The sequence below is a fragment of the Panulirus ornatus genome, chromosome 40 (assembly GCF_036320965.1).
Source record: "Panulirus ornatus isolate Po-2019 chromosome 40, ASM3632096v1, whole genome shotgun sequence".
NCBI classification, from domain to species: Eukaryota; Metazoa; Arthropoda; class Malacostraca; order Decapoda; family Palinuridae; genus Panulirus; species Panulirus ornatus.
In genome coordinates this window covers 3,044,752-3,066,411 of record NC_092263.1, presented here as the reverse complement: position 1 = coordinate 3,066,411, position 21,660 = coordinate 3,044,752, and the positions used below count along the sequence as shown (strand labels likewise).

Below are 21,660 nucleotides of genomic sequence, written 5' to 3'. Positions count from 1 at the left end.
GTTGTTCGCCAATGATACAGTGCTGGTGGCTGATTTGGCTGAGAAACTGCAGAGGTCGGTGAATAAGTTTGGTAAAGTGTGTGAAAGAAGAAAGTTGAGAGTAAATGTGAATAAGAGCAAGGCTGTTGGGTTCATTTGGGTTGAGGGACAAGTTAATTAGGAGGTAAGTTTGCACGGAGAAAAACTGGAGGAAGTAAAGTGTTTTAGATATCTGGGAGTGGACTTGGCAGCAGATGGAGCCATGGAAGTGGAAGTGAGTCACAGGGTGGGAGAGGGGGCAAAGGTTCTGGGAGCATTGAAGAATGTGTAGAAGGCACGAACTTTATCTCGAAGAGCAAAAATGGGTATGTCTGAAGGAATAGTGGTTCTAACAATGTTATATGGTTGCAAGGCATGGGCTATAGATAGGGTTGTGTGGAGGAGGGTGGATGTGTTGGAAGTGAAATGTTTGAGGACAATATGTGGTGTGAGGTGGTTTGATTAAGTAATGAAAGGGTAAGAGAGTTGTGAGGTAATAAAAAGAGTGTGGTTGAGAGAGCAGAAAAGGGTGTATTAAAATGGTTTGGACACATGGAGAGAATGAGTGAGGAAAGATTGACAAAGAGGATAGGTGGAGGGAAGAAGGAGAAGTGGAGCCCAAATCAGAGGTGGAGGGTTGAAGTGAAAAAGATTGTCAGCGATAGGGGCCTGAACATACAGGAGGGTGAAAGAAGTGCAAGAAATAGAGTGAACTGGAACGATGTGGTATACCGGGGTCAACATGCTGTCAATGGATTGAACCAGGGCATGTGAAGTGTCTGGGGTAAACCATGGAAAGGTCTGTGAGGCCTGGATGTGGAAAGGAAGTTGTGGTTTCGGTGCATTATACATGACAGCTAGAGACTGAGTGTGAACGAATGTGGCCTTTGTTGTCTTTTCCTAGTGCTACCTCGTCCGTGCACAGGGAGAGGGAGATGCTGTTTCATGTGTGGTGGGGTGATGACAGGAATGGATGAAGGCAGCAAGTATGAATATGTACATGTGTACATATGTATATGTCTGTGTATGTATATGCATGTATACATTGAAATGTATAGTTATGAATATGTGCGTGTGTGGGCATTTATGTATATACAAGTGTATGTGGGTGGGTTGGGCCATTCTTTCATCTGTTTCCTTGCGCTACCTCACAAACGCGGGAGACAGCAACTATGTATAATATAATATAAATGATATACTTGGTACTCTTTGCATATCCAAAATTAATTCAATTTAGCAGAGCTAGTTATCAGAAACTAAGTTTGGAGTGCATACAAGGATATATCTATCAGTATATATATTCATGACCATCTTCAGACGTGAACTGAGGGTTCATAAAATGAGTCATTTTCATCCAGTTTGATCACAGCCCAGAGTTAGAGATAAGAAGCTAATTTAGGAATCTAGTCTCATTCCATCTTTGGACTTCACCAAAAGATTCTTAAAAGGAATAGTTTCATGAGGTTTAATCATTATCCAACTAAACAGGACTTCTGAACAGATATAATGTGTTTTGTACATAATTCAGCATTATCTTTGAACCTTAAATAATATGTAATATAGGAGTTAATCTTGTTAAGCTTTTGTCAAAATTCAAAATGATTCTGCAAATTGGCAATATGTTAAAAGACCTGAACTTATAGATGAAGACACAAAGTTATGCACAATTGACTCCATCTTTGCATGTTAACAGAGGGCTAGTAAGAAAAGCAATCTAAAAAAAATGATAAAAATCCCAAAGGGTATGAATGAAAAATGGATTTAATTGTAGCAAAAACATCTGAGTAAGGTTCTGTTTGTGACTTTCTGCTATGAGTGAGAAAAAGTAAAATCATTTTGATTGACTATGCTGTGGCTGAGGAATATAAATGAAAAACTGTTAGACTATACCAACTTGGACCATTTGCAGAGACAACACTCAAATCATACACTTTTTTCCAAACATACAATCTCCATAAAACAACTTTGTCCAATCGTCTGATTTCCAGCATAATTTTTGCAATTAGCAAACAAAAAATTATGATGTGCGATTCAGAACCTAAACCATATTGTGTGCCAACCATTCTCAAAAATGAATATGTCAAAAAACAAACTTTTCAAAGTAGGAATTATTCTTGATTGAATGCACTCTGTGATGGCTCATGAAATTTTGTGCTACTTTCAACATAAAGAAAATAATATCAAGCTGGTGAGCAATCCCCAATATGTTTCCCTAAATTCATTTCACAAACACAACGCTCAAAGTCCTTTTACTGTTGTACAGTAGTAACTACCATGCTCAAGTTGCTGCAGTGTTAGGGGTAAGAGTATCTTTATAACAGTAAAGGACTCAGTACGTTGTGGTCTTCATAATGAAAAATATTTGTTGATACCCATAAACTGCCGCCACACTTGAGACTGTCACGTGGATGAAAAGCTATTCTATACATAGGTTATAGGCAATCAATAACTAAAATGCCATACCAATTAGAATAATATATGTATAAATGTGCTTTGCTACAAAAAAAGTGCACTAAACTGTAAAGAAAAGCAGGCATCACCCAATACTGAAAAAAAAGGAAAAAATAGCCAATAATGATTAATAATATGACTTGTACTTTGTAACTCCATTATTTAAACCATATTCATATGCTGCTGATAACTATTTGCATTATTTAAGGAAATGCTGTTAATTGTGCTTATTCTGAAAGCTAATAACTACAATAAGTGTTATATGCATTAGCCAAAGATGTCTGTCCTATAAGAAAATAAAGAAATATTAAATAAACATAGTATTTCTTCTTTTAAAAAAAAGTTATCATATAACAATTATGATACACTATATAAATACCATTAGTTTGGTATCATTCTTCCTCACCTTACAGTAACCTTTAACTCTGAGTTAATACATTTGACAGAATAAAATTCCTGGCCAAGAGGATCAAATGATAAAAGCCCAAAAGACTGGAACTTTCGGGTTGAGGCACTGTCCGGTGAAGCATCCCTGGAGTTGGATCTCTGAAGGGCCTGGAATAGTATGACATGATCAGAAAAATACAATGCACAAGCAGTAGCTCTTGCAACCATTATCTTGTGCAGCAAATAAGTTAGCATATCAAAACATCATATAAAAGATAGAACTTTGTACTGCACATTTCAAATGTCATAATGAAAAAAGCAAATACATATCCATAAAATAGCTAAAGTTTGATTTTATACATAACATATCATTAAGATTATTCTATACTCATAATGTAAGACTATTGATAATATGCAGTAAACCATCTTCCAATAATGACAAATGGTGAATATCACAACCTTATCACCTCTTAATTCTTCCCCCTTGCAAGTGTGTACACTTACTATGCTCTTTGAAACTAAAAGGCACAGTGGTTAAAACAACATCTACCTTAAACATTATATGACTGCAAAAGACTATACTCTCATGGATCAATACACCCTTATGTGGAAATAATGATTTGTTGACCATTTCATTCATTACCAGAAGGAGAAACTGTCATGCTTGTGGTTCATTATTCATCAAGCTGAAGATTTGTGATGAATGCTATTCTAGGGGTTTGATTAATATCTTTTACTCACATAACAGGTGTTAACTAGTGCCAACTTCATCACTCGCTGTGCAGAAAAATTATCATCACCATCAGTTGTCATATTCAATAATGAAACTATTTATCTTACGAGAAATTACTTTCTTATCAATGTACAGTAAAAAAAAAGAAGTATCGATACTTTTGCCATGCTTTTAATTTCAAAATACAGGACGAACAATTTTTCAGTTTTGATATATTCTCCTAGGTTTCATCATGTACTGGTATGCCTGCTCTCCTTTTTTTGGCAATGATCCTTCACAAGAAAGGAAAGCAATTGGTACAAATGGAAGGGTGAATCAATTTCCTTCAATGAAATTGTCAGATATGTTTGAACTGTATTTCTGCTGTCTGACACTTATTATATCGATAACTTCTTGTGTTTTAGTAAAACATACCTGAACATCTAATATCTGTTAAAAAGCAAGAAAAATATGGCTAAATCAAAATGAAGTACTGCATAAAACAATAGCATAGTTCAGAAAATCTGGCATTTTTCAAAAATTCATATATCAAATAAAAAAAAAAGTTATTCAGCATTTGATATGGTCTCATGATCATTTTGCACTCCATTCTTTTGTAAGTTTTCACTGATATATGGAATGGCCACAACAGCCTTATATGATTCAGGTATGATTCAGTCGTACATATTTTGAATCTAGGTATGCAACTTTTGAACTTTTAGTCATTCATGCTCCAAAGGGTAACAATTATATAAAAGATTGCAAGCTCTAGTTTGATAAGTCCCTTATGAGCAAAATAATGATGTTCTGATTATTAGCATATTTTTGTCTATCTGTTCAAATATTTCCTTAGCATGTACAATCTAATTTTCTAACAATATCAATCCATTTCATTTTCTTGATATTTTCTTTCATGACACTATTATATTTGGCAAATGTCAACTTATCTCTTTAGCTTTTAAAAGTTCTTTTCTTAATATAAGTGTGGTACAAATACTTCTTAAAGTGAGTCATCAAAGTAGTGAATTACACTTGTTTCTCCTATTCTAATAAATAATTTTTGATATTTCAAAGATTTTAACCAAAGAATATGTCATAAGGATGTGGTTTTATAACTCATAAAAAAAAATTGCAGTAACAGCCACATCAAAACTAGAGTAACTCTGGTTTCAAATTTCATCGATTCCAAGAATATCATTACTTTTTGTGTTGATTGTATATACCTAAATAAGGTCATAAGAATATGAGATGCATACTTTACTTACAATCTGTTCCTCTGACCTGGTTACATTAGATTTGAAAGAGTTCACTTATCAAATCATTATTAACATAAATGTACATGGTTACATACTGTTGTACTCTACTTCAAATGAAAATACTAAGTTTCTAGGTGTCTACTTAATAAATCACCTCCAATCCAAAATCTTGTTTTTACATTTTGGGTGATTTATAATCATTATTTTTTATCATACTTTGTTGCTGTCGCCCATGCTAGCAAGTTAGCACACGGAAACAGTCGAAAGAATGGCCCAACCTACCCAAATACACATGTATATACATACATGTCCACACATGCACATATACATACCTATACATCTCAACATACAGTATACATATATATACACAAATAGACGTATACGTATATACACATGTACATAATTCATACTGTCTGCCCTTATTCATTCCCATTGCCACCCCATCACACGTGAAATAACAACCCCCTCCCCTAGCATGTGTGCGAGGTAGCGCTAGGAAAAGACAACAAAGGCCACATTCGTTCACACTCAGTCTCTAGCTGTCATGTATAATGCACCGAAACCACAGCTCCCTCTCACATCCAGGCCCCAAAAAACTTTCCATGGTTTACCCCAAATGCTTCACATGCCCTGGTTTAATCCACTGACAGCACGTCGACCCCAGTATACCACAACGTTCCAATTCATTCTATTCCTTGCATGCCTTTCCCCCTCCTGCATGTTCAAGCCCCAATCACTCAAAATCTTTTTCACTCCATCCTTCCACCTACAATTTGGTCTCCCACTTCTCTTTCCCTCCACCTCTTGACACATATATCCTCTTTATCAATCTTTCCTCACTCATTCTTTCCATGTGACCAAACCATTTCAAAACACCCTCTTTTGCTCTCTCAACCACACTCTTTTTATTACCACACATCTCTCTTACGCTTTCATTACTTACTCGATCAAACCACCTCACACCACATATTGTCCTCAAACATTTCATTTCCAGCACATCCGCCCTCCTCCGCACAACTCTATCTAAAGCCCATGCTTCGCAACCATATAACATTGTTGGAACCACTATTCCTTCAAACATATCCATTTTTGCTTTCCAAGATAACCTTTCGACTTCCACACATTTTTCAATGCTCCCAGAACTTTCGCCCCCTCCCCCCACCCTATGATTCACTTCCGCTTCCATGGTTCCATCTGCTGCCAAATCCACTCCCAGATATCTAAAACACTTCACTTCCTCCAGTTTTTCTCCATTCAAACTTACCTCCCAGTTGACTTGTCCCTCAACCCTACTGTACCTAATAACCTTGCTCTTATTTGCATTCACTCTCAGCTTTCTTCTTGCACACACTTTACCAAACTCAGTCACCAGCTTCTGCAGTTTCTCACCCGAATCAGCCACCAGCACTGTATCATCAGCGAACAACAACTGACTCACTTTCCAAGCTCTCTCATCCACAACAGACTGCATGCTTGCCCCTCTTTCCAAAACTCTTGCATTCACCTCCCTAACAACCCCATCCATAAACAAATTAAACAACCATGAAGACATCACGCACCCCTGCCACAAACCATCATTCACTGAGAACCAATCACTTTCCTCTCTTCCTACACATACACATGCCTTACATCCGCAATAAAAACTTTTCACTGCTTCTAACAACTTACCTCCTACACCATATATTCTTAATACCTTCCACAGAGCATCTCTATCAACTCTATCATATGCCTTCTCCAGATCCATAAATGCTTCATACAAATCCATTTGCTATTCTAAGTATTTCTCACATACATTTTTCAAAGAAAACGCCTGATCCACACATCCGCTACCATTTCTGAAACCACACTGCTCTTCCCCAATCTGATGCTCTGTACATGCCTTCACCCTCTCAATCAATTCCTTCCCATATAATTTCCCAGGAATACTCAACAAACTTATACCTCTGTAATTTGAGCTCACACTCTTGTCCCCTTTGCCTTTGTAAAATGGCACTATGCAAGCATTCCGCCAGTCCTCAAGCACCTCACCATGAGTCAAACATACATTAAATAACTTTACCAACCAGTAAACAATACAGTCACCCCCTTTTTTAATAAATTCCACTGCAATACCATCCAAACCCACTGCCCTTTATAATCAATAGGTATATAACAACTAGACTCCAAGCGATAAAATCACTTTCAGTATGATTTGAAAACAAATAATGAAAATTTCAGCAGAAAACTCAGCCAATAACTTGAAACATCTAGTGCAGATTTGTTGGGTCCCAAATATAATGAACTTTCCTTTGCAGCGGTTGATCGATAGAATAATAACACCCCAACATGTGACCTTCTGTAAAGACTAATCTATATCAATACCACTCCATCATGTGACCTCCTTCTATAGAGACCTAATCCATACTAAGAGCCACGTCCTTTTACCATAAGCTTAAGTACTCCCTAACTTCTCATGGAAGCTGAGTCCCTTGATTCTTATCTTCATGACTTAATCTAAACTCTCTTCCCAATTCTATCACCCCCGGAAGTTCTTATACAAACCCAATTTTTTTTCTCACATTTAATGTAGTGGTGCAAATAATTTTTAATTCAAAATTCCTTACTTTATCATGCTCATTATTGTAGGTTTTGAAAATCAAAAACTAGTTCTCTAATGAAAGCAAAGCCCAAGGAACACCCACAAGAGTTTTTTGTTTATGGGGAGTTAAAATACCAGTTTTATCCCCAAAATGAGATGAATCCATCAAAATGCACCCTCTGACCATCACAGTATGAGGTAACTGTACAGCAAACTGCCCAGGTCTATCATGTCATAAAGCAGAGAAAACGTGGCAGAGGGTACCAAGCCATTACCATTCATTTGCTGATCACTAGTGCCTGCCTCATTTCTATTGCTGTATGAAATCAAGATATCATAAGCTGAAAAGGAAAGGAAAGGGAACTAAATAGATACTCATAAGGCCCTGCCATCAGTAAAATCATTTTTTTTTCATTCTTTAAAATCAATATTTCACGCAAATGGACAGAGGTCTATAAACACCTGAGAGCATATTCATATGAAGGAGGCAGGACCAAAAGAAAAACTTATGAAAACTTATGATCTGCCTTCTGTTATCAAGCCAAATTCAGATCCCAAGCAGGTTGGATATAAGGACTTTCATCACATCTCAATGGCTAACTCTTGCACGACTGGTCTCCATATAGAAAGCATAGGAAGCAGTAGTCAGTCATGAGCTACTGGCCTAGGCCTTATGAAATTGAGACACATGTAGACTGCTTACAAGAGCAGCAATTGAAATAATACCAGTAGAACATGGAGATGATAGCAACATCACGATAGATGGGAGGGGATGCCTGAGGAGAGATGCTAGTTGATAAGCCCTACAGCTTTTGATTTTGATTCCATTCTGTCTACGACATAGGTGGAGGAAGAGCCATAATAGATAGTGAGATACTCCATACTTAGGTGTATGGGGTCCCTGTAGTGAGAAGCGAGTCACAAGAAAATTAACTGACGCCTACACATCCCAGCTTCTGGGAAACACGCTTTGCAATTTTCATTTCCTGGGGTTTCTAGGATACAGTGGAAGATATGTGATCATATCCACGTAAATGTTACTACCAAGCTGGATTGTAGTATTTTGAAAATCAATAGCATGAAATAAAGAACGTATAGAGAGAGAGATATAGGTAGATTTTGGATTTTTACACAGTAAGATTTATTCATGTTACTGCCTCCCCATTCTACGGTACTGCTTTGGTGTGAATTTTTTGTTTAGGATGAAGGTTCCACTTACTGACAAAAGTCCACATCAAGGCCAGGCCTTAACTGAAATGTGGAGAATTATGAAACAAAAAGAAAAGAGAAGGAAAGTATTTACAAATTTTTGAGAGAGTGAAAACCCTGTCTTTTGAAATGTGCCAGGCCATAGTTATTGGGAAAGACATGAGAAGGTAAAGAGCTTCAAAGCTTCGACGTGTAGGGAAAGAAGCAGGTATCAAAATGGGGCACCCTTGAGTTGCCAATGACCACAGTAATCATGTGATGCAGCAGCTTGCCCAGTATGGCACAGTCTAGCTAGTGGTGGAGGCACACAAACAGTCAGCTCTCAGGAGCAAAAACTAAAGTAATAACTATAGAAGAATAGAGTGAATCAACTTTACAGCATAGGGCAAGGGGGTCAAGTCTGAAGTCAACCCGGGACAGCTTTTAAGTTGGGCCGTTTCAACTCTTGTTAAGTAAGAATACAGAGCTAGAACCACTCCAAATGTGAGAGCAGTGCTCCATACAAAGATAAATCAATCCCTTGTACAAACAAAGCAACTGCTCAGAAGAGAAGTTTCGACATCTAAACAGGACACTCAGTTTCTTAAATACAGGCTTGGTGTTTCCAAGAAAGAGTGATGTTCCAGAAATACCAAGTATGTTCGTTGAGTTGATCAAGAGGTTGAATTACAGAATCATCAAAGGAGAGACAAGAGTTGTGAGGAGTTTTCAATAGAGAGATGGGTAGAAATTGGGTCTTGGAGGCATTAAACTTAACTAGATTTTGTCTACCCCACTAAGATATCCTGTCCTAGTCTAAGTTAATAGAGGAATTTGTGTGTAAAGGAGAAGTAGATCAAGTGAATGAAGAAGGAGCAGAACTGAAGGATGTGATAGAGGGAAATTAAACGTAAGATTATCAGAAAAAAAGAAGTTGAAAAAGGTACTTTTTGGAGACAAAAGAGAATATACTATAGGAAAGAATCCTGAGGGACACCATTGCTGATAAGGTAAGAGGAAGATATCACTCCATTAATAACTACGGTGATGGAACAAATGGAAAACTATGCATTAGAAAACAGTTGAAGCAGAAAGATAAAAAAAGAGAAGTTTGGTAAGCACAGACTTATGCCACACTATCACGTGCTTTAGAAAAGTCAAGAACCACAACAAATGATTCACTAAAATCCCTAAGAGAGGAGGATGTAAGATTGGTTATACAGAAAAAGGAGAACCTTATACTATTATGTTGGTGCGATAGCCTAAAGCATGCTTAGCTGATGCAAAACAGGTTAGATTTTATTAATGTTTTTCAAAAATGCTCAAAAATCTGGGAAAAGTTAAAGACAGCATAGAAGTCCCATGCATCCCAATGTTTGATTTCTACTTGTACTAGACAATATGCGTGCAGAAATTATGAACATCAATGTAGGACTAAAAATGAATGAGGTATGACAAAGACAAGTATCTCTATGATGTGACCCATTTTTCATAAAAATGCCTATTTCCATTAAAATTATTGTTTTCAACCATTCAATTACTGCTCTAATAGTTTTTCAGGCTTGAAAATATATGAAAATATCATTAAATCATGACTTTAATTAAAAAATTAACACAAGTAATGCCATATATTTTTCACTAGACATTCCACCCTTTAACTGATCTGCATCCAGGGAGGAGTGGACATTCATCTAGCTTTCAAACAAGATATGATACCCCAGGATTCAATCATCAATCTAGCATCCCCTACCTCTGCTTCGAAAGTTAGAAGGGTGTTCCATAGAACACTTGTGTTGCCTCCTGTGCAACACAGTTATTCAGAATATCAAAATGGGTGGAAATATCGATTGAAAAAATATCACATATCTATTTTGAATCCCAAAGCCAAAGGTGAGAATTTCTGCAAGTTATGAGCCAGGTTCAGCTTTAGCTTAAACAATTTTATGTAATGTAAAAACCAAACTAGAGTTAGTGGTCTTGTGTCTTCATTTCTTTAGATGCTGGGAAATAACTACATAAATGTTCAGAAAAGTTAGATTTTCTTTGAGTTATGAGGGAGGTTAACTTCCTGGTTAAACCTTTTTCTTAAGTAGTATAACTTAGGCAATACCCAAATTAGAATTATACTTTTCAGTCTTACTCATTAATGGCAAAAAAATCAAAATTAATTTTTTTCCCCAAAAAATCTTCATGGTGAGTGCTATACCAAGAGAAAGGTAAGTTGTAAATGTTAAAGGCAATGGTGTCTTAAACTTGGTTATGCAGGGTTCAGGCAGCATTGCCCCCTAACTAGGGGACACCTTTGATTAGATAGTTTTTTTCTAACCCCATTTTCCCTTTGTATCACAGTCCTTCCACTCCTTCATTAAAAGTTTAACATTAAGGTCCCAATGTAGCAAAAGAAAAACACTTATTTTCAGCCAATTTTGGAAATCAAAAAAGACTGTAAGTGTGCCTTTACATTAACCAAAACAGTATAAACTTGCAATCATGGGTTACAGCCTTAATTTCCATTGAAAAGTTTGCATTTACATATTCATCTTACTAAAATTAAAGAGTGATATGATACAAAAGTTATATCCTTTCTTTCAATACAAAATTTCTTTGACAAACTATCCCCAACATGGGACCTATTAGTATGTCTGTCATCACAGCAATGCTCAAACACTGCAGGCAAAATCAATGTATAATACAAAAATTTACCTTAATGCATAATTACTGAGAAATTAGATTTCACACATTATACAAATCCAGCAATTTTTCCTCTTCAGAAAATTTGTCTTACAAATTAAAAAGGAAAAAAGAAGGGTATGAAATGCCCTTAAATGTCTATCCATAATTTCAATCTTTACAACACTTGGTTGATAATTCCTCTCAGTGATTGAGTTTCAATCAGCATATCTTTCTTTATGGTTAACTTTTGATCTACTATGTACAAGAGTGATGAACAGTAAAATAAACCATCTGTTTCATCCATACACCCCCCCCAAAAAAAAAGCCTAAACAAATACAAAGACAATTGTTATGAATTAAATAAAGGTAACTATCTGCTTTTCTTGCACTAACTTGATATTCAACTTCCTGAATTTTTCCCACTCAACAAAAGTTGCTGCTAACATGTAAGAACTGGACACGTTAAAAAAAATACTGATCTCATTAAAAAATGAGATTGTCCATCATGAGTCAGCCTACACCTCTATCATTTCTGTCTTGTGTTCCACAAATGTTCCTTACAGATAAAGTTTAATGGGAGTAATCTTAAATTTAGTTCTTTATAGGTTTTTACAGCTTTGTGTTTGAGATTACTGAATTGTTACACATTTACATTCACTTGGCTTTACATTTTGACATTTCAATAACGCAAAATATGCATAAAGTTAGGCTTACTCTAATATTTTGGTTGATATGCACATGCTGTGTTTCATTTGTGAAGTTTCACCTTTCTTTAGTTGTACAAATTTGTCTAGTGTTCCATAAATTTTTCATTGTCCATCATTGCTTCATGCTGCATCGCAGCCGGGCATACATCAACTATCAAGTGTTCAACGTGTTTGAGAAGTCTGTATGTGACAAAATCACATCGGTTTTGGTGTGATTATTGGCATAAATTGAGGACCATAACATGTAATATTCCTGATGTTAGTTCAGTTTAAATACTTTAAAAATACGTTTGTGACCATTAACATTTATAACAGCTTTCCTCATCCTGTGCATGACATTACCATGCCTTAAGTATGTTCATCCATGATCTCCAAGGTAAGGTAATTTGGTTGGGAGAGCTGCACACAGTTCCTTATATTCAACCTCACATTTTCCCAGAAAGTCCCTCGCCACATAGGGGGATTCATTTGAGACTGTAGGATCAGGGGGTTTGGTAGTGCTCTTATTGAATGTGGAAATCATTCGCCCCTCACAATATCTCATGAGTACACTGAAGAGTATGAAGAGCTTAAGTAGTCACCCCAGCATCATCGCTGACGTCTGCCTCTGCGTTGGTGTTCCGTCCCATGTAAAGTTATGGAGAAAATTTTTGTTTTCTTCACTACAAATTGATTTTCATGTCAAAATTTAGTTTAACATAAACATCATCATACATTTGCATTTCAAGAGACCAAATTTTTTACTTATTCTGAGGATATAAATCCATGATTCTTCAAAAATTCACCATTTCTATAAGAACAAGAAATCAATAAAAAGAAAACTATTTTCCCTTTCCTAAGTTGCAGCAAGTTTGAAAGGATAACATTTCTCCAGAAAAATAGCTTTTCAACAATAATTATTCATAGTTTTGGAAAGAGTTTTTTCTTTACTACTTAAGTGCTTTTACTGTTCCTACTTGCTCCTGAAGTAAAAATGAAAATTTCTAAGAAAAATTATAAAATTTGAAATCAAAATTTTTCTTAAGTTGATTTTTTATGACATCTAAAATGTCAAACAATGCATTTTTTCTCCAAGAATACAAATCTTGATCCCCTCAAGATATGAGTGAAATTAAAATTTGGTGAAAGTCCTTGTTTTCTTCACTCCATCTTCAATTTCCTATCAAGTTTTGCTTTAGTTTACATAAAAATCACTCGAAGTTTGTACATTTTAACATTAACAATATCATCAATAAATCTTTGGTAAAAATATCTGAATATCCATTTTTAAAAATACAAATATTTGAGACAAAAAAAGAAATTGTGGTTGAAATAAACCAGAATGGAAATTTTTGGAAGAGATCCAAAATAACAACTGGCCCCTAATAATATGGAACTTAAATTTTTCATATACTTTTTCTTATGACTACTTTTTACACATAAAAAATTTCTAAAAGCAAAATCGTCTTGATTCTAATACAAATCATTGAAAGAATGAATGTCTGGATGGCTACACATTATAATCTTAAAAATAAAAAACTCTGTGGCATGGAAACAAAAAAGTGGTTGCAATATCAAGGTCAAACTTGAGAAGATTTTTTTCTTTCCAAAATACAAAGCTAAAATGTATAAAACATCAATAAATTCAGATGCAAAAGTACATATTCAAAGTAAACATACAGTAAAACTTAAAATACAGGCTGAGCATCCTTGATCTGAAAATCCAAAATCCAAAACTTTTTGGGCGATGACATGATCTTACGAGTGGAAAATTCCACACCTGACCTCACTTGCCAATGCTGGGCTCTGATGCTCTATTGGCCCCAGTTTGTTACAAACAATCGTTGCTGCCAGACCTATGTGCATTACTAACTGTGCTTTTTGCTTATTCTCTGCTCTGTGTAAATATGTGAGAAAATGATTGTTTATCAGTAGCATATAAATTCAGAATCAAGAATGAAGGTGATGCCAAACATCCGCAGACTGTCCACATGGGAGGCTGACATTGTCACACCTTAGCTTTCTGATGGTTCAGTGTTACACAAAACTTGTTTCATGCACAAGCTTATTATTATTATTATTTTTATTATACTTTGTCGCTGTCTCCCGCGTTTGCGAGGTAGCGCAAGGAAACAGACGAAAGAAATGGCCAAACCCCCCCCATACACATGTATATACATACGTCCACACACGCAAATATACATACCTACACAGCTTTCCATGGTTTACCCCAGACGCTTCACATGCCCTGATTCAATCCACTGACAGCACGTCAACCCCGGTATACCACATCGCTCCAATTCACTCTATTCCTTGCCCTCCTTTCACCCTCCTGCATGTTCAGGCCCCGATCACACAAAATCTTTTTCACTCCATCTTTCCACCTCCAATTTGGTCTCCCTCTTCTCCTCGTTCCCTCCACCTCCGACACATATATCCTCTTGGTCAATCTTTCCTCACTCATTCTCTCCATGTGCCCAAACCACTTCAAAACACCCTCTTCTGCTCTCTCAACCACGCTCTTTTTATTTCCACACATCTCTCTCACCCTTACGTTACTCACTCGATCAAACCACCTCACACTACACATTGTCCTCAAACATCTCATTTCCAGCACATCCATCCTCCTGCGCACAACTCTATCCATAGCCCACGCCTCGCAACCATACAACATTGTTGGAACCACTATTCCTTCAAACATACCCATTTTTGCTTTCCGAGATAATGTTCTCGACTTCCACACATTCTTCAAGGCCCCCAGAATTTTCGCCCCCTCCCCCACCCTATGATCCGCTTCCGCTTCCATGGTTCCATCCGCTGCCAGATCCACTCCCAGATATCTAAAACACTTCACTTCCTCCAGTTTTTCTCCATTCAAACTCACCTCCCAATTGACTTGACCCTCAACCCTACTGTACCTAATAACCTTGCTCTTATTCACATTTACTCTTAACTTTCTTCTTCCACACACTTTACCAAACTCAGTCACCAGCTTCTGCAGTTTCTCACATGAATCAGCCACCAGCGCTGTATCATCAGCGAACAACAACTGACTCACTTCCCAAGCTCTCTCATCCCCAACAGACTTCATACTTGCCCCTCTTTCCAAAACTCTTGCATTTACCTCCCTAACAACCCCATCCATAAACAAATTAAACAACCATGGAGATATCACACACCCCTGCCGCAAACCTACATTCACTGAGAACCAATCACTTTCCTCTCTTCCTACGCGTACACATGCCTTACATCCTCGATAAAAACTTTTCACTGCTTCTAACAACTTTCCTCCCACACCATATATTCTTAATACCTTCCACAGAGCATCTCTATCAACTCTATCATATGCCTTCTCCATATCCATAAATGCTACATACAAATCCATTTGCTTTTCTAAGTATTTCTCACATACATTCTTCAAAGCAAACACCTGATCCACACATCCTCTACCACTTCTGAAACCACACTGCTCTTCCCCAATCTGATGCTCTGTACATGCCTTCACCCTCTCAATCAATACCCTCCCATATAATTTATCAGGAATACTCAACAAACTTATACCTCTGTAATTTGAGCACTCACTCTTATCCCTTTTGCTTATTAAAATACTGTATACATTACCTTCAGACTTTGTGTTTAAATTGTATATGAAACATAAATGGATTTTGTGTTTAGATTTGGGTCCCATCCCCAAGATATCTCATAATCTATTAGCCATCATGACAAATGTGGAAAAGAGGATGGTATGGAAACAAACGGGTTTGGGCTGAGACATACCTCAACATTTCAACCGTTCAACGGTCTTCCTGAGGAGATACTGATTCCAGCATTCAGCGGGGCAGTGTCCAACAGCAAGTGAGAAGTCTTGCAGTCAGACGCCTTGGCATGTCGCTCTCTGATTGGATTGCTTGTCTGCTGACTCCACCCATTCACAGCAACCTCCGCTGCCTGACATGACCAACAAATGAACCCAGACCTACTGTTTACGTTGTTCTTAATCCCTTCCTCAAGGTAAGATCTCATACTATCATTAAACGGTTGACACCAAGGCAACTACGGGCAAGTAACAAACCATTTAGTGATAGTGTGAAAGCTTACCTAGAGGATGGGATTAGGAAAAACATTAACACAAGGTCTGCATTCATCTGCTGGTCACGTCAGGCATTGAAGATCACTGTGAATGGGTGGGAGGCATCAGGACAAGTGATCCAATCAGAGAGCAACCCACAAAGGCATCCAACCAGGTGACCTTCACTTGCTGGGGAACACACTTGGGTCAGGCTGGAGGTTTGGAGTGGCAAAGGAGAGACTGGACTTGATGACTTGTGTAAGGGAACGAGGTCCTGCCAAATGCTGGAATCAGTATCTCCTGAGGAAAACCATTGAACGGTCGAAACGTTGAGGTATGTCTTGGTCATAACTCATTTGTTTTCATTCCATCCTGCTTTCCACATATCTCATTATGTACATGCAAATATTCCAAAATTTAAAAAAACACTTTTGTTCCTAGGCATATCAGATAAGGGACACTCAACTTGTATTGCTGTTCTTGACAAATTTTACGTCATATTTCTTTAATTTTTTCAGACATTATTGCCTTAGCAAGGTAGCATCAGGACGAGGAAAACAATGACATCACTTGAACACATGCATTCATTAGTCATTATGTATAATGCAATACAGCCGAGGCCTATCATCACCCACTTCCAAATCCCATAGTTTAACTCGATCCCTTTATATGCTCTTCTTCTGCCCAATGACAATAAACTGCCCCATGTACCAAATCAATCCATTTCATTCTACCCTATGCACACCACTCACCTTCTTTCATGTTCAGGCCCTAACACTAAGGACCTCCTTCATCTCCCATTTCCCTATGCTCAATCCACTTCTGATGCATAACTCCTCTTCAACACTTTTTCTTCACTCAATCTCCCCCTATGTCCAAAACATTTCAGCACATCCTGGTCAGCCTTCTCAACCATCCTGCACTCACCATCACATCTCTTCCTTATGCTATCATTCTTAACATTTCAGGCCACCTCATACCCCATATTATACTCAAGCATTAAATTTCCAACGTATCTAGTCTTCACTTTTCTTTTGCATTAAAGGCCAGTCTCACACCCATACAATACTATTGGGATTACTATGATTTCAAATATATCCATATCTGACCTAAATCTCTTCTTCTACATACTCCTATATGCATGCGGAACTTTAGTTCCCTCTTTCACCTTATAATTCGCTTCAGCTTACATTTTTCCATCGGATGATATGTCCACTCCAAGCTAGTTAAAGCAATCCCCTTTCCCCATCCCCTGCCACTTCTTATAACTGTAAAGTTTTAATGATTAACTCAATTGCCAAGCTATAGTGATTTCTGACAGCTTGTTTCTAGCATCTTGTCAATTACCCCATGAAGCTTATTTTTTTCAAAAACTCAACTAAGAAGGAGAAGCAAAGAAAGTAAATTAACAAAAATAAGTAATAAATAAATACAAGCCTTTTACCCACTTTCACATTATAAAGTGATGGAGTAAGTACTTCATATGAATAAAGTACCATTCATGGTTATTTCATCATTTTTCTAAAGAAAAGTACAGGGCACATGCTCTACACAGAGAACACAGGTATTTCACTTTGGCTGACATCATGAAAGAAAAGGTAATTGTTTAGTTTAGGGACACTGTGAAAATGAATTATCAGTATCAGTGAAAAAACATAAATGAATGTGTTACAATTAGCAGATCTCCACTCCTTCCATAGTGACTACTTTAAATTGTATGCTGCTTTAAGCTACAATGAATATTATGTTTCCTTTCAGGTAGTAATGGTTCAGTGTTTCTTTTGTAAAATGGATAAATATGTCATGAAAGATACCGTAAAATATCTAACCTAGTCTCACATTATTTAAAGTAATTGTTGGAGATGGTATACAGTTCTGCTAGCTGTAACATTTCCAATAATGTGACTTTCTTCAGTGATATATCATTGTTACCATGCCCTCAAGCAAATAATTAAAGTATTAAGAAAAGATGTGCTTTGGATTCCTAGAAATGAAAGAGCTTTGAGAGTATACTTGTATTCCTAGTTTGTTTCCAGATGGAAGTTTCCAATCATATTTCCTGAGTCTTCATTTGCTAAGATAAAACTGGGGATAAAGTTATTTTTTCATGCAAAACACAGACTTACGACATTTAGTTTTACCTGTATGGAGCTTTATAAAACTTATAAGGATTTATAGATACTGTAAAATCAGTGGTTAGGCTATGTATAGGAAATCTGCAATCGGTAAAATATATTAATGGCAAAAATAACAAAATAATTTACAGATTTATTAGAAACATATGTCTGTAGACTCTTAACAAAAGTGATTTCTCAAAGGTGCTAAATCATTAGGAGCATGATGATTTAAAACCTATGACAATTACTATGCAATAGGGGCAGGGCTAAAAAGATCTGGAAAACAGCTGAGCTGACCAATGAAAAAAGTAGGAGAAATACTTAAAAGAAACACCAAAATCTATGAAAACTTAACCTTTACTTATAATTGTTACCAAAAATTATGCTAGAAATATAGAAATGTTTGTATGGTGAGCTTTCATACTGTGTGGAATGACATTGGAAGGCTGGCTGCACATCATCAGCAACATTTAGAGCTTTTGTTAAAGCATGCTGAAAAAGTTTTTCTTTAGTTCTACTGAAGTACATAAGTTTTTCACCAAATTCATGTAATCTACCTCCCATATTTTCCCCGATCTTCCAAGCCTCATCCCCATATCACTTGTTTATCACTGCATGAAAATATAATGCTCCAAATACTGTAGCATTGATCTAAACTACTTCTATAAGTGTAAGAAGACCACTGATGTATGCTTCTCTCAAATACTTAAGTTTCTTCTGAGGTGTTCCTAAACTGGGATATAGTTCTAGTTTAGGGGTACTATACTAGTAAGATATGGATTTGAAAGAAAAGCATCGGCTGGTTATTTATATTCAGGAGCAGTGATTTAGAATGGGAAAGCATTAACTGAAGCATTATCTTTATCTTACTAATGAAAAATAAATGACAGTGGGGATGGCTATGACAATCAGGGAAACAAAGAAACAAAACAAGATTGCAACATGCATATGCAGCTGATAAGAATCTTTAAACAGAGCAGCTTTTTTTATATGACAAAGTAGAAATTACAAAAGAACTGATAGATTTATTTTGGAAAAAAAGAAAGAAATTGGGAAAGATGAAGAAGGTTTTCATGAACTGCCTACACATCTCTGCCCCCAAGGATTGGACACAAGGCACACAGCCGGCTGCTGCTTCCCATTTTTGCTGTATGGAGACTGACCACTCAGAATTAACAATTATAATTGTTTCTTCTCTCACACAGTTAAGCTTTAGAATTTTCTTCCTCCTCTTGTTTTTCCTTCTTTGCATAACCATTCTAACTTAAAGAACTGAGTCTACAAACACCTGGTGACCCCTGATAAATTTCTACTTAATTTTCCTCTGACTGTATATCTTTCCCCCGAGATGGCCTTTGATTAAGAGAAGACTTGCTCGTGCCATTTTGGTCACAATAAAATATGATTGATCAAATTCATAATAAAGATATCCCACACACCATAACCCTGCACATCATACTACATAGTATGTTAAACATAATAAAGGGCAGGACCATTTACAGGATAAGTCCCCTGACACATAAGTGATTTATCTGAGCTAGTACGAGAAATACCATTAGAAATCAACTGAATCTAAAAAAAACTCAAAAAGTGGCTAATGTTTACCTCGTGTTTAAATATTCTATTCAAAAACATAACAAGCTCAGTCAGTGAACAAAATTCTGAACATAGAGATAACAAGACATTCATATATTTTTCAAGTAAGATCAAAACTAAGATATTTTTTTGGCTTCTAAGGGAAGGTAAATGAAGCATTCACAGGTTCTTTTAATTTCTATTAGTTTCACAAACATATACTTTTACCTACATTTCCCCTGAATATACAAGCAATGATAGTCTCACTATCATAAGATACAATACGCTGTACGTTTATGCTTCCTTTCTCTAATTAACATCTACTTAGTAAATGGAACCCATATTTTTTCTTCCTAATTCACAAGTCAATTCTGTGATGCTCCTAACCAAGGACTTTACCGTCCATTGATGAGCTTTTCCTTCCAAATCTTCGGGTTCTTTCTATGGTGCCCATTTACCGATACCTTATCCACAGTAGTTGAATCACATTCCTACATATCTATGTCAATTACCTTTTTATTAAATCCCATATCCACAGCAGTTGGATCACATTCCTACAACTTATTTATGCGAATTACCTTTTTATTAAATCCCATATCAATAGCAGTTGGATCATTTTCCTCCAACATATTTAGACGAATTACCTTTTTATTAAATCCCACATCCACATCAGTTGGATTATATTCCTACAACATATTTAGACGAATTACCTTTTTATTAAATCCCACATCCACATCAGTTGGATTATATTCCTACAACATATTTATGCGCATTACTTGTTAAGAATCATATATTCACAGCAGTTGGATCATATTCCAATACCACATTTATGAGGATTACCTTTTTATTAATCCTATATCCATAGCGGTTGGATCATATTCCCACATCATATCTATGCGGATTACTTTTTTATGAATCCTATATGCACAGCAGTTGGATCATATCCCCACAACATATTCATGCGGATTACCTTTTTATCAATCCTATACCCACAGCAGTTGAATCATATTCCCACAACAAATTCATGCGGATTACCTTTTTATTAATCCTATATCCACAGCAGTTAAATCATATTCCCACAACATATTCATGCGGATTACCTTTTTATTAATCTTATATCCACAGCAGTTGGATCATATTCCCACAACATATTCATGCGGATTACCTTTTTATTAATCCTATATCCACAGCAGTTGAATCATATTCCCACAACATATTCATGCGGATTACCTTTTTATTAATCCTATATCCACAGCAGTTGGATCATATTCCCAAACCACATTTATGCAGATTACCTTTTTATTAATCCTAGAATCAACACATAAGACAAGGGCCCTTATAGGGCCACTAGATCATGGGACAACGAACAAAGTCGACCAGCTGACAGTTGAGTATGAAGGCCAAAGACATGCTGGGTACATGGGACTTAAACCAAAGTGGAAGAGAACACGGAAAGCAGATGAGCTTGCTTGAATCTCAAAATAAATCACCAACCTCTGCCAATATCTTCCAACGCCGACGGGCAACTGTGCTTTTGCTTTCACAGTTTTCAGTATTTGAGCCAGTCATTGCCAATGCCTATGGTATAAGGAATCCTACAAATACAAAAAGGATAGTTAAATCTTTATAATTATAACAAAAATAACTAAGCTAATTCAACCCAACTACGCCACACGGTTGAGGACGGCAAATAAGGTAGTGTCTATTTCCTTGGCACCAGCTGGAGGAGACGGGCAGCTGACGTCTACAAAGTAATGACGTCATTAGCAAGACAATGTCTGGTCACTCTTTTAACTTTATATTTAATCATAAAACTTTATAAACTCTTTTATGTAGTTACTGGTAGTTACTGTAGTTTCGTGGTGGCGCTTTACGCAGGAGGATGGTAAGTGGGGCTCCTGTAGAGTATGAGGATCTACGATGACGCTCTGTACTCTTTTCCGTCCAATG

At 36.6% G+C, this 21,660-nt stretch overlaps 1 protein-coding gene across 1 annotated transcript in view; it reads right to left on the bottom strand.

Moving 5' to 3' along the window:
* Nucleotides 1–21,396, bottom strand: part of LOC139761309 (calmodulin-lysine N-methyltransferase) — an 86,476-nt gene extending 65,080 nt beyond the window's left edge. Inside the window, exons 1-2 of the mRNA XM_071685359.1 lie at nt 21,205–21,396; nt 2,876–3,024 (exon numbers count right to left, since the gene is read on the bottom strand). Of these exons, the coding sequence (XP_071541460.1) occupies nt 2,876–3,024; nt 21,205–21,279 (224 nt within the window). The 5' untranslated portion in view covers nt 21,280–21,396. The remainder of the gene's footprint in view (nt 1–2,875; nt 3,025–21,204) is intronic.
* Nucleotides 21,397–21,660: the final 264 nt, after the last annotated feature.